At 33.6% G+C, this 15,623-nt stretch overlaps 1 protein-coding gene across 1 annotated transcript in view; it reads right to left on the reverse strand.

Moving 5' to 3' along the window:
- Positions 1-15,623, reverse strand: part of MNAT1 (MNAT1 component of CDK activating kinase) — a 175,916-nt gene that overhangs the window by 88,307 nt on the left and 71,986 nt on the right. The window contains exons 5-6 of the mRNA XM_019750784.2: positions 13,093-13,233; positions 8,430-8,555 (exon numbers count right to left, since the gene is read on the reverse strand). Of these exons, the coding sequence (XP_019606343.1) occupies positions 8,430-8,555; positions 13,093-13,233 (267 nt within the window). The remainder of the gene's footprint in view (positions 1-8,429; positions 8,556-13,092; positions 13,234-15,623) is intronic.

Consider the following 15,623-nt stretch of genomic DNA (forward strand, 5'->3'; position numbering starts at 1 on the left):
AAAGATACCATTAGGAAAATGAAAAAGTGAGCAATGGATTGGATGAAATTATTTGTAAAAAAGATACCAACAACGGACTTGTATGCAACGTTTTTTAAAACCTTTTACAAATCAATAAGAAGAAGACAAACACCCCAGTTTTTTAAATGGACAAAAGATTTGAGACATCACAAATAGAGATATAAAAAAGACAAATAAATGAAAATATGCTCAAAACCATTAGTTCTCAGGAAATACAAATCGAAATTATAATGAGGTACCATTAAGTACCTACCAAAGTAGCTAAAATTAAAAATGTTGACAGTCCTAAATAATGACAAAAAATGAAGTAATCAAAACTCTCATACTATTGGTGAAAGTATAAAACTCTCATATTATTGGTACAACCGCTATGGGAGTAAGGATTGACATTTTCTTCCAAAATTAAACAAATACATACCCTATAAACAAGCAATTCCACTCATATATTTATCTAAGAGAATTTAAAGCATGGGTTCATATAATAACTTACACGAGATAGTTCACAGCAGCTTTATTAATAACAATCAAAAACTACAAACAGCTCAGATGTTCATCAGCAAAAAAACTGCTAACCAAACTCATATATTCAAACAAATGGAATACTATATATCAATAAAGTAATTCCTGATACACAAAACAACATGAATGAATCTCAAAATATTATGCTGCTTCTCCTATATACGAGTGTGACCATTTTACAATAACAAGAACTAGATAAACCATTCCCCACACTAATCAACTAAAAAACTGAAAATGTACGAATCAATGGTTTTCAGAAACTTAATATCAGCCAATGCAGGCTTGCGGTCCCCAAGGGAAGGGAAGCAAATGTGGAGAGCCCTACATTGTCTCAGCTTGGTTTTCAGGTCATGATTCGTGGAAGGGGAACCAAACAAAGCCTAGAAGTCAAGGAGACTGAGATCAGACTTCAGGGCTGTCAGGGTGGCTATAATTTGCAGGGCAAATTACCAGAGAGGAAAATTCTGCCCAGAGAGAAAAGTCTAAAGCAAGGGTCAGCAAACATTTTCTATAAAGGGCAGATAAATATTTTAGGCTTTGCAGACCATATGATCTCTGTCATACATACTCAACTCTGCAATGAAAACATGAAAGCAAAGACAATACATAAATGAATGAGTATGGCTATGTTCCAATAAAACTTTAGTTACAATAACAGGTGGCAGGTGGGACTTGGCCTGCAAGATGTACTTTGCCTACCTCTGCTCTAGAGGTCCTGGAGTGATGTCCTTAACTTTTGCTTGGGTAATGATCTGCACATAAGAGAGTATAAACTACTCAAGGCCAAGAAGATAAACTGGAAACCAATAGGTCAAGCAATTCCCAAAGCTCACACCAGACCAGAACAGTTCATATCCTCAATAAACAAGGTAAAAAGGTTTCTCAATTCATGGGGCATCAGGTACATATCACCTTGAAAGTGGAGTTAAATTAGCCTAACATTGAAGTCTGCTCTTGTATGCTCTAACAATGCTGAAAAGCAATCCTTGTAAGGATCTAACAGGTTAAAGGTAACCTAATTGCATTCTCAAAGTCTGAAAATATTTAATGGAATATTGTAAGTTACCAGGTATTCAAAAACAAGGCAGAAATACATGACCCACACCAGGAGAAGACAAATCAGTCAATAGAAGTAGACACAGAAATGGCAAAGATGATGAAATTAGCAGACAAGAACTTTAAAGCAGCTATTTATACACGTTCAAGAAAGTAGAGAAGAAACAGACATGATGAATACATTCTACACGTTCAAGAAAGTAGAGAAGAAACAGACATGATGAAGAGAGAAATGAAGATTTTAAAAAAAACCAAGTGGAGGATGTAAAGATTTAAATACATACTACCTAAAATGAAAAATACAACAAGGGGGTAAACAGCAAATTAGACACTAGCAAAGTAAGGATCAGTGAACTTAAAGGCACATCAACAGTAGCCACCTAAAGCACAAAGAAAATAAGACTAGAAAAACAACAAACAAAGCACTGATGAACTGTGTAACAATATGAAGCAGTATAACTTATATATAATTAAAATCGCAGAGGAAGGAGGGAGGAAATAGAAATATATGTGAAAAAATAATTTTCTAAATTTGATGAAGTTAAGTTTACATTCAACCATATCAATAACTGCCTTACAACAATAAATAAAGGGAGATTGTCAGAGTTAATGAAAAAGCAAGATCCAACTGTATGTATTATGTCTTTAAGAAAAAAACTCATACCATAAAAACACTAATCAAAAAAAGCTAGAGTGGCTATATTAACATCAGAAAAAGTAGTAGTTAGAACACAAAATATTATCAGGAATAAAGAAGTATATGTATAATAATAAAGATGTCAAAATATCAAAAGTCTGTACCAATCCTGTATGTCTATGCAACTAAAAACAGAGCTTGAAAATACATATTACAAAATTGATTTTTTAAATCTATAATTATAATGGGATATTTCAACACTGCTTTCTTGATAACCGAAAGAACAAAAAGAAAAAGACAATCAATATAAGGAAACAGAAGACTTAACGATATCAATTAACTTGTCCTAGCTCACATTCACAGAACACTGCCCAACAGCAGAATACAAAATTCTTCCCAAATTCACAAAAAACATCATCAAGCAAGTGAAAAAATCTCAATATATCAAAGATGTTTGAAACCATACAAGGTGTGTTCTCTCACTACAATGGAATTAAACTAGAAACAGTTAGCAAAAAGGTATTTGGAAAACCTAAAAATATTTGGAAATTAAATGACACATTTCTAAATAACACGAGTCAAGCAAGATAGCAAAAATAAAATTACACAATAATTTGAACTATAAAAATGAAAACACAACTGTGATGGCCACATGAACGCACCTCTCGGCTCTCCAACTACAGAAGCTAATGGACCCAGAGTCCCACCTGCTGCACTCTGAAATCCATCTCCACATTTGCACTAAGTCCATGATTTCCACAGGCTGCATCTAGCCAAAGACTGAGTAAGGCAAGAATACCAAGGCAATTCCTTACTTAAGAGATGCAAGACTCCTCTGCCAGAAAACTCTGCCACAAGGACTCCCCAGCTGCCTTGCCAAACTTTCCTTAGAAATACACGGTAGTATGAGACACTTCTACATAACCTTTCTTCTTTCTTCACTTGAGGTCAAAACGACATCACAGTCTGATGACTCTCTCAGCTTCCGATAGCTGCCTCCTCATTTTCTCTCACAGCCATTTTCCCTAATACATTTTTGCACATTTAAACCCATCTTGGTAACTGCTTCTCAAAGGGCTCAAACTATCAAGACAACACATCAAAATGTGTTAGATGCAACTAAAGAAATGGTTAAAGGAACATATATACCATCAAATGTCAATAACAAAAAATCAGAACGGTCTGTCTTAAATCAATAATCTAAGCTTCTATCTTTGGAAACTAGAAAAGCTGGGCAAATTATAGCCCAATTAAAAAGAACGGAGGAAATAATAATGAGCAAATATAACTGGAATGAAAAACAGTAGGAAAACAAATCAATAAAAAATGGTTCACTGAACAGCATTTAGATTTTCATCTACATTATGTCAGTCTCCATGTTCAGTAAATAATATTAATAAATCCAAATAAAAACTGTCATTTGAAATTTCACCTTGCCCTGAACACAGTGCTAAATTCTGTCATAATAATAAGTATTCCATTACACACTAAGTTATATGAATCTCAACATGCATTAAAGTAATTGGATCACCTACCTCACACCATACAAAAAAAAAAAAAAAAAATCAGTCCCAGGTGTATAATAGAAAAGTAAGACAATAATGACATCAAGATACCCTTAGGAGAGTAGAAAAAAGAAGCCACAATGTAACTAAAGTTATTTACAACACATATGACTAATAAAAGGTTTAAATCCAGAACATATAAAGAACTCCTACATAAAAGCAAGAATGTTGAACAAGCATTTCACAAAAATAGGATTGACAATGCTCAAACTCATTAGTGATCAGTGAAATAAAATGCAGATTAAAATAACAAAACACTACTAAACAGTCACCAGAATGGTTAAACTGGGAAAGACAGAAAATCACAAGTGTTGGCAAGAATGTGGAATAACAAGAACACTGCTGGTAGAAGTACAATTGGTAAAAACCACTTTGGAAAACTAGAGATAATTTGGGAGTATCTCCTAAAGTGAACATACATATTCACTATGACCTAGTAACTATACTCTTAGATTAAAAATAGCTACCAAAAAATGTATGTACATGTGCACCAAGAAACAAAAATGTTAGCATAATTTATAATACCAAAAACACAAAAAAGTCCATTAACAGTAAAATGGATAAATAGCAGTACAATTAACTCTTGAACAACACGGGGGTTAGGGGTGTGAGCCCTGGGCAGTCTCCATGTATAACTTTTGATTCCCCAAATTTTAGTTGTCCCTTGGTATCTGGGAAGATTGGTTCTAGGGCCACTCACGGACACCAAAATCCACGGATACTCCAGTCCCCTGTATAAAATGGCATAGTCAATGCACATAGTCAGTCCTCCATATCTGCGGACCCCCAACTACAGATCCAAAACACTACAGGTATTTATTGAAAAACATAAATCCTCACTTTGTGAGGGGTGTAAATGTCTAACTATTACATTGCTTTGTACACCTGAAACTAATAAAAAACTAAATATAAAAAATAAATCCACGTATAAGTGGACCTGTGCAGTTCAAACCCATGCTGTTCAATGGTCAACTGTATATTCTTCCAATTGAACATTACCCAGCAATGAAAATGAAAAAATCGATAACTATATGTAACAACCTGGATGAATCTCACAAATACAACATGGAGAGACAAACATTAATCAGGTTAAGGCATATATGCTTAGATATTAAAGCTATTTATAAGAGCAAGAAAGAAATTGCCATAAAAGACAAGAGTGACTACTTTTGGGAAAATGCACTGGGTGCTGGCAGGTCACGAGGAGTGTTTCTAGAGCATTGACAATACTTTTTTTTCCTTTCACCTGACTTATGGCTACACAGACGATTATGTTGTGGTAATTCACTGAGCTATATGGTTTGGTTCTGTGCACTTTTGTGCATATACATTACATTTCACAAAACAAAAGGTTAAAAGAAAGTGAGGAAGGAAAAAAGGAAGAAAATAATATGGTCACAACAGTTTCTGAAAAGCTTTTTAATGATTAAATGCTATGGTAAAATGAAATACTGATGGCAAATAAGCACATGAAAAGATGCTCAACATCATTATCATCAGGGAAATGCAAATTAAAATGATAACGAGATGTCGCTACACACCTGTTTACAGTGCCTACAATATTTTTAAAACTCATAATACTGAGTGCTGGCAAGGACACAGAGCAACGGGAACACTCATACAATGCTGGTGGGAACGTGAACTGGTACAGCACTTTGAAAAACAATTTGGCAGTTTCTTACAAAGCTAAACGTACCCTTACATAAATCGCCAATCTCATCCTCAGTATTTACTCAAGGGAAATAAAAACCTACGTACACACACAATTGTATGCAAATGTTTACAGAAGCCTTATTCATAATCGTAAAGACAAGGGAAACAACCCAAATGTCCTTTCATCTGATAACTAGATAAAGAAACTGAAAAATCCATACAATGGTATATTATTCAACAAAAAGAAACAACTATGAATACATGCAACAACACGGATGATATCGAATGTGTGTTGCTAAAGTAACAAAGCTAGACCTAAAAGAACAGATCACTAGTTGAGGCAGGGGAGAAGGGGAGGTGGGAGGCGTGCGGGTGCAGAGTTGACTATGAAAGGGTAGCACAAGAGAATTTTGAGGAGTGATGGAACTGCTCTATGTTATGATTGTTGCGGTAGATACACAACTCAGCATTTGTCAAGACCCTGTATATCACAAAGAATGACCTTTACTATATATGAATTTTTAAAACTTTAAAACAAAACAAAATACCATGGTCACAGCAATACCACAGATTTACAGAAGTATCAAAATGCCAAATTTATCATAAAATTCCCTCAAATGTAAGGAAGCCTAAAAACATGTATTACCTAATTGTACATAAAGGTAGGCCATTTTAAAACTGAAGAAAGAAAAAGTAGCTGAATGGGTATTTGGATTGGGAAACATGGGTAATGTGAATACCTTACAGCAACAAAATAATTCTAATTGCTTCCTCTTGTCCCCTGTATTATCATTGTCACTCGTATCACTTATGAATAAGCATAGTCAAATACAGTGTTGCTATTATTTTAAACAAACTGTTATCTGTTAGATGAATTAAGAACAAAAAAAAGTTTTTATTTTACCTTTATTAATTTCTTCTCTGATGCTCTTCTTTTATGAAGATCTGTGTTTCTGACCTACATCATTTTCCTTGTCTCTAAAGAACTTCTTTTACCACTTTTTGCAAAGAAGGTCTACTGGCAAAAACATTCCCTCAATTTTGTTTGATTATCTTTATTTCTCCCTCACTTTTAAAGGATAATTTTGCAGGGTACATTATTCTAGGTTGGTGGCTTTTTGCTCTCAACACCTTAAATATTTCACTCCATTCTCTCCTTGGTTGCGTGGTTTCTGAGAAGAAACCAGATACAATTTTTATCTCTGCTCTTCTATAAGCAAGGTGTTTTTTTTCCTCTAGCTTCTTCCAGACTTTTCCCTTACCTTCAATTTCCGTAATTTGAAAATGATATGCATAGGTGAGACTTTTTTGGCATTTATCCTACTTGGTGTTCTTTGAGCTTTCTGGACCTTTGGTATGGTGTCTGATGTTAATTTGGGGAAGTTTTATTATTATTGTTTCAAATGTTTCTTCTGCTTTTTTCTCTCTTTCTTCTTTTGCTGGTATTCCCATTACATATATATTACACCTTTTGTAGTTGTCCCACAGTCCTTGGACATTCTGTTCCGTTTCTGGGGGGTTTTTTCACTCTTGTGTTCTTCGGTTTTCAATTTTCAAGGATTCTATTGATACCTCCTCTTGCTCAAAGATATCTTCCTCAGGTGTGTCCAGTCTACTAATAAACCCATCAAAGGCATTCTTGATTTCTGTTAAAGTGGTGTTTTTTTTCCTCTAGCATTTCTTTTTGGTTCTTTTTTAGAATTTCAATCTTTCTGCTTATATTGTACATCTGCTCCTGCATGTTCTCAACTTTATCCATTAGTGCCCTTAGCATACTGATCAAAGTTGTTTCAAATTCCCAGTCTGATAATTCCAAAAGCCCTGCCCTATTCAAGCCTGGTTCTAATGTTTGCTCTGTCTCTTCCAACTGTGTTTTCTGCTTTTAGTATGTCTTGTAATTATTTCTTGATAGTTAGTCATGATGCACTGGGTAAAAGGAACTGCGATATGGTGGTAAGGCAAGGTATGGGGGTGGTGGTATTTTATAGTCGTATGATTAGGTCTGCCTTTTTGAGAGCCTGTGCTTCTAGACTGTGAACTTCACAAGCACTTCTCGGTCCATCTTCCTCCCTTACATAGAGCAGGATGGCAAGAGTGGGCTGAAGTGGTGTATTTCCTTTCTCCCATGTGGAAGGCTTGAGCGGCGAGAGCCACGTCAGTTAGGCTCTGATAAAACTCCATCAGGTTAAGCTCTGGTGAAATAGTTTCTCCTGAGGGCAGGCTTTTTGAGAAGAATAGAATGCTCTGGCATATTTCAAAATGGTTCTTTTACCCCTTCTTCTGCCTGAAGCACAAGGAGATTTTTCTCTGATAGTCAATGAAAGAGCCTGGTAGAGATGCAAAAAGTAAAACAAAAGTGTGGGGGCCCTCCAATAACTGGCTCCTCTGGAGTTTTTAACTCTTAGAGTTGTCCACAAATTGAGCCTCCACAATTTGTCAATTACAGTTCGGGTTTCCCTACACCACTAGCAGTTCCCAGCAAGGCTGCTGCTCTAGTAAGTGATGATTCTCTCTATTCTCTGTCTGTCTCTCCAATTTTAAGGGCAATAATTTGCCTTGTGACCTCTTCACTTACAGAGCTAAGAAAAGTTGTTGATTTTTCAATGTGTTCACCTTTTTACTTATTGTGACGATGGAGTGGCAACTTCCAAGCTTCTTACATGCCATACCAGACCAGAAGTGTGCATTTTCTTTTAAGAAATGTTTTCCTATGCTATAAGCTTAAAAATTTATATAGAATAAGAAAACACATAGCCCATTATCACATACAACAAAACTGTGTTGCATACATTAAAAACTATTTATTTATTACTTTTCCCTTTCCTCTTACACTGCACATATTCATATTTCTAGACATCTAGTCTAGATCACTGTTCCAAACATCTAAATCTTTCAGTTTATCTGTAAAAGCAACATAAAATTATAGAGTGTAATTCTTGAAATATATTTTTCAAACAAGAAATTAAAATGCAGCTTACCATTTTGATGCCTGTGGAAAATGTCACTGGTTTTATAGGTTTAGGTTTCTCAAGTTGCATTTCCAGTTGGGTAGACCTATCTTTATGCTGAGCTAAAAGTAGTGCAACGGGGAGATCAGAACTCTCCTGAAAGAAAAGTTAAAGTGCAGTATGAAAGTTAAAAAGAAAAAACTAAAGAGCAACAGGTCTTTTATTTTAAATTATGCCTTTCTATAAGCATTTGATGTCAACCTAAATATTCACTTTATGGAGAACACTTCACAAAAAATTTTAACATTCCATAATAAGAAAAGGCTGTTTCAGACTCATAAATCAAAACCTGCAAAAAATTATTTTTACACAATCCACATTAAAGACAATATAATAGGGCCTTATTTCATCTAGCAATGCCCACCATATTTATTAAAATAAAAAAAATTAGAAGCTAATCACAGAAAGAGTAGTACAAAGTACTATAACTTAGATCAGATGTTTATCTAAGACACATTCTTTTTACTAGTGAATTCAGACTAGTTTGAAATTGTTTCCCATTAGATTTCACCTGAGGCCGTTTGGAAATGATCCTTGTTCTGTTTTGCACAATGGAACGATTGTTAAGTACAACCAAAAGTATATTTATTTTCTCTTTTACTGACTTATTTTTAGAAATGAAGTCTAAATTTTTTAAATTAACAAAATGATAGTAAACATTTTTAATATCTATATTGATACTAAATCAGAGCCACTATTTAAACAAATCTGCACACACACATATTAATAACACAAGCAAATTACTAACTAATTCTTATATGTAGGCTGTTATTTATCTTGTTTAACATGAAGTCCTCTTACATGTTTAAAGTGCTGTGGAGCTAAGGTTTAAACTAAATGATATCCAGACTTTTTCCCTTCTGAGTTGTCAGTTAAATAAGAACACAGAAACATATGCAGAAGGAGGCCAGGAGGGAAGGAAGGATATCACACACACACACACACACACACACACACACACACACACACAGTACTTTCTATATCTGTAAAAAAAATGAAGGTACAAACACATTTCTATCACCTATACCAAGGTTACCTATGAAAAAAAAAACATATTCTTCAAATGACCTACAGATTTTTAAAATAGTAACTACCCAGAATTTATTAACATTTCATAGTATGAAAGGAAACATATAACAGAATGTACTTTTCTTTCCAAGTCTAACAACATAATAATATTTTTAGCAACAAATGTGGCTAATAAATATATTTAAAGGAACTGTTTTAAGGTTCAAATATAGAATTTAAATAACAAGCAATTTATTTAAATAGAACTAACCTAGAATAAATTTGTATCTCAAGACTTTGTAATAGAAGTGCTCTTGCAGAAATTAAAACTTTTAAAATTAAATGGCAGGACACAAATTTATTTATAAAATAGAACCTTATGAAGAATAAATGAAATACACTATAATAATATACTTGAATACCTTTCATATTCTACAACAAAGCATCAATAATGCATTAGTAACACTATTGCTGTGAATTCCTGCAGGTATTCTAGATTTCCATTAAGAATTTCATAATAAATGAAAAATTAAAGGATATTTTAAATGGCTCAAAATATTGTGGCCCAAAATATTTTTTAAAAGCTATTACTATCTTTTCATATGTAAAAACAAACAGAAAAGAAATTAAATTTCCTTGGCTAAACAGTTAAAGCAGTGATTCCCAATTTCTACTCTAAGTGAATTCAAATGCTCTTCGATACCTGGTATTTACTCTTAAAAAGTTCTTGCATCAAAGCAAGACAATGTGTTCATTTTAAAAAAAATCAATACTTTGGCCTGGTTTCACTTTCACATAAAAGGACCTAACTATTAAAATGTCTTGGTAAAACAGATGAAATTTAATAAAAATAAACATCCTAGGAATCTAAAACTAATTTTGATACTAAGGCATACAATTTAGTTCAAATCTGCTTTATTCCACTTTAGCACTCAAAACTTTGGAGACTGAAAATCTTTGTGAATGTTAAACTGTAATTAAGCAGGAGCTCTAACAACAAAAACAAAAAATCTATAGAGTAAAATAAACTATGAGAAACACACATCCTCTCGGGAATACATAAAATTGCAGATTCAACGTTTCAAATTATTTCATTCTTCTTAGCTTTCCATTTTACCTTGAAAGGTTCCCTAACCTACATTAATTGCCTGAAGGTACCTTGTTTAATACTTGAAGAAATTTTAATAAGACTGCCCGTAATACTCATTAAAAGCTTTATAATGACCATTTTTAAAAGATTATTTTAACTGACTTTAAGCAAGCCATCTGGCAAACAATATTTCTAATAAAAATCAGCTACTGCATTTGACAGCAATATTAGCCCATACAAAATTTCAGACATAAACTGAAGAGAATTTTCAAACAGGAATATAAACATATTTACTAAGTCAGGACCAGTTTTAAAATCTTTTTCCAAAGTGTTAAAAAAATTGAATTTACAGTTAGGATTAAATAAATGGACATTTTAGGCAACAATATGGTAAATACTAAAGCCATAAACATTAAGACTATAACACTAAAATCCTGTCACATATAGTTTAGTATAATGTAATGCCAATGCTTTATAAAAGGTTTAAAAAGTGACTTTTAGCACAAGAACAAAACCAAAAAACAGAGAAAAAAACTCTAATAAGTAGTAGTTGTTGCCTAAATTATAAATCAGATCCAGAGAACAATTCTAAGGTTTAAGCTTCTAGATATATTTACAAATACCAATGCTACCTTTTTTATAAAATCTAACACATTAACATATAGAAAAAGAAATACAAGGTATGCTTTTACTTCCTAAATAAGAATTCAGGAGGATAAAAAGAAATTTAACGAATTCTTTCAATTAGTCAATAAAGACTAAATGTATGTTAACTTTTTAACAACAAAAAATTCAGAAATTATAGTAACAAAGAATCTTTAAAAATAAATTTTAAAATGGAAACCAGAAATTCAAATTTCATTAGTATTCTGAACCAATCTGTTGAAATTAATTGTTCTAATGAATACAGTAAATTGCTAGGATTATTTAAACCACCATGTTACATGATCTAAACAGTGAAGAAAGTATGTTTCATAATGACTTGCAGGTGAAGAAAACAGGAAGTGGGGGGGGAGGGGGGTCCTGACAAAAACCAATATTAACTCCAGATTATACACATTGTACAACATTGGCAGTTTCACATCTTGCTTTATGCCCCACTGAATTAAACGGGAGCTTCATGCCAATAGAAGCTCAATGAGGCAGCAAAAACCTTAGTACTTTGAGGACTAAAACAATATGTAAGAATAATTGCTATGCAAATCTATCTAAATCTAAAATAAAATCTAAAAACTCTTTATATTAGATGAAACATTTTTAAAATGTTAAAGTGTATTTTCATTTTATTAGTCTAAGTTCTATATGTGTAATTAATTCAATTGATTGCACAAAGAAGCATTACCAAAGATAAGTGTGTCGCTCTTTGTATAAAATGATGAAGGAAAGAAACTTTCAATAAAATAATTACATCAATACTTACTAATTGATGTATTAAAGTTCTTAATTTCTCAGAAAATACATGTCTACGAAAAATGTAAAGCACAACACACATCATTTCACATGTTAAAGCCATATCTGCCACTTAATAGTTTCAGGAAAATTAACTGAAATTGCTAATGAAAACACCATATTCTATTTTATATGCCACTGTCCATAGTTTTAGAATCAAATCTACATTCCACTCAGATAAAGTAGAAGGGTTTATGATAAGTATTTTCTGTCTAAGCCTCATTAATGCCCTTACCCTTGCCTTTCCTTTACTTCCCCCATCTACTTCTAATTTACGTACGTAATCTTGCTTCCTTTTTTTATTCTTGACTGCTGGCTTAAATGCTTTTTGGACAAAAGCACAGTAGAAAAATACACACATACACATTTACTGGATCATAGAATAACAAACAGTATATCAACTAGACCAAGGAGTTAAATGTTTTAACACCTCATGAAAATTCATTATGTAGACAGAAAGGTAAAGGGGAAAATGCAAAAAGACCTTCCTGGAGAGGACGATTTTCTAGTTGGGAGTTCATCAATATCACACTGGGTTATAAGCATCAAATAATATGTGAAATCTACAAAACACGTCATAAACCTTAGTTATCATTATTGCTGTTATCTGACAATGTTGGCTACTTAGGAAGCTAATTGCTGGAAAACACCAATAACTTGCAAAACACCATTTCTTTCAAATGTATTATTTTTCATGCAAAAATATGAAATCTAGTTCTCATAGAATAACCAGAGTCACTATAACTTCGGCATGAAGCCAAAACACTTGAATATGAGCCAGTTATTAGAAAACCAGTATTAACCATGAGAAAAATGCTCTGAAAACAATGTTTTATTAGTCAGTAAGCTTAGAAACACATAAACAACCTATTAATAGTACACTGGATTATGTCAGTTATAATATTACTCTCTCGTCTGAAATAAAATAGATATTGACAAAGGTTTTTTAAAATAAAGAAATACAAGTTGAATACCCCAGCACAAACTGTAGAAATGCCATTTAAATGCCATTATCCAGTATAATAAATAGGAAAGATAAACCCTGAAGACTAACGATTTTTTATCCCAATTAACATTAATACATACCAGTTCATCCAGAAAAGCCTGCTTATTCTTTCTTTTTAGAATTTGCTGCAATTGTTCTTCTTTTTGTATAAACAGTCTTCTTTGCTCATTTTCCTGTCGTTCTACTTCTAAAGCTTCTTCCAATTCCTCCTGTTCCCGAGTCTAAAACAGAAACATTTATATATGGCATGGAATAAATTTAGTAACTAACATCAATCCTATACCACACACTGATTCTTTCTGTTTTGGAAGCACAAAACATGCTCGCTAGTCATTTATTATTTAATAGTGCAGCGATTCCACTTTGAAGGAAGTAGAATTCCTTTTATTTCATGCGGACATGTTACTATTAAAGAGGATGACATCTAGCAGTAAACAAACACCTTAACAAAGTACACTGCGCCCAGCTGCAGAACTGTAGAAACTGTGCTTACTAATGGGTTTATTTCTATTATTACAGACAGTTTCAAGTCATTTATTTTAGGGGATTAAACAAGGAAAACAAAACAGAACAAAAAACAGAATAACAACAAACAATCTCCATATAGAACTATTGATTGAAATACTCCATTTAAAAGACTGGCTTATTTAATAGCAACAATTTCCAGAACACATAAGAAAATGAAAAGTTATCATAGTACTTAACTTATTTTTCCCAAGCTAAAATGAATCTTTATGATTCTAGAATTCCAAATAGAACTCATTAAGTTTTAAAAAACTGAAGTTATTTTCTAACACAAGCATATAAATTTCAAGAGTCCTCTTTGTGAACTGGAAAAATTCAAAATTCAAAGCTAATATGCGCATACAATTAATTACAGATCTACTCATTCCCCTTTTATGAAGTTCCTCAGAAATATTAAACACTTCCAGGCTCTGAAATTTATTCCAACTCTAACTCATACTTAAAAGCAGTATCATACCTAGTCTTTGATCTTATGAATAAAAAATACAGTAAAATCTGAATGGCTTTATTTTAAAACCATGACTCTTACTCTTAAAAATATTGTAGTATTTTTCTTTTTAATTCAGTAGAACGCTGAGAATTTTTGGTAACTGAAGTCAAACATAGAATGGGGGGAGACAGATATATAATATAATTCATATATCACTCACATAATATATGAATTAACAGAGACCTCAGAGAAAAGTATGTTTTTATATAAAATAATATTTAAAACACACTATTGGAATTTTTTTAATTTCACATATTAGATAAACTCCCCCCAAAAAACGAAAGTTCTCATGCAAAAAGATATTTCACTTATCATTTAAACTCTGTATATCCAAAATTAAGTTTAGCATCTGGTCTCTCAAAGCTGACCATCCTCCTATACTCCTTATTTCTACTAACTGCACACCTATATCTCAGTCATCGCAAGCTGAAACCTCACATTCATCTTCATTTACTCCCTCTCCCCCACCCGCCACTCCCCTTAAATTAAATATCAGTCACTAAGTTGTATTAGCATCTCTCCCTATAATTTTACAAACTTTTCCTCCTCTAGTACTGAAGCTGTTACTCTAACTCAGGCCCCCAGTGGAGAAGAGACTTTAAATTTTATCTAGAAGGATAAGTAGGAATAAATGTAAAAAGTTAGGGGCTGTAATATGAGGGCTGGAAAAGTGAACCATTTGATTGGAGGCCCATAAACAGAAAAAGATGACAAAGCAGTAACACATAAGCAATTCAGTACGACAAGTTTTTAGAGAGGTGCACACAGGGTAGAGCGGGAACAGAATTGATAGAGTGGAGGACTCCCCACTTGCGATGATGGACGACAAGCAGAGCAGAGTCAGAAAAGATTTCATACAGAATGTTGTGGGTTGAATGTGTCTCCCCAAAATATATGTTAAAGTCTTAAGCTCCGGTACCTGCAAAAGTGATCTTCTTTGGCCAAAGGGTCTCTGCAGATGTAAACAAGTTAACGTCATACCAGAAATATGGACACAGACACACAGGGGAGGAGGCCATGTGAAGACAGAGACAGAGTGCAGAGTGGTGCTAAAGGTTGCCGGCAACCAGCAAAAGCTAGAAAGGCAAGGAATGAATTTTCCCCAGAGCTTTTAGAGAGAAGAACATGGCCCTGATGACACCTTGATTCCACACTTCTAGCCTCCAGAACCGTGAGAGAATAAATTCCTGTTGCGATAACTCTGGTAATTTCTTACAGCAGCTCTAGGAAACTAATACACAGAGGAGATTGAGCTAAGACTTCAACAGTAGGTATTTAGCCCCATTGGAGAGTGGAATGGCCATGGGCGGGGGAGCTGCAAAGACATGAATCAAGCTGGAATGCTTGGTATGACCAAGTCATGAAGTGCAGGGGTGGGGAAAGCTCTAGAGAAAGCTGGACAGGCAAGCAGAGGGCAGATCATGGAAGGTCTACCATATTGTACTGAGGGAATTTGTACCATACAAGGAAACTGGGAAGATTTCAGGAAATCTGAGGGTTGGGTTTAGAAAGATGACCAGAAGTGGTGAAGTAGTATACAGATCAAGGGGGTTCAAGACTGAAGACAGGAAGGCTAGTTAGAAAAATATTTCAATA

The sequence above is a fragment of the Rhinolophus sinicus genome, linkage group LG03, assembly GCF_036562045.2.
Source record: "Rhinolophus sinicus isolate RSC01 linkage group LG03, ASM3656204v1, whole genome shotgun sequence".
Lineage (NCBI taxonomy): Eukaryota > Metazoa > Chordata > Mammalia > Chiroptera > Rhinolophidae > Rhinolophus > Rhinolophus sinicus.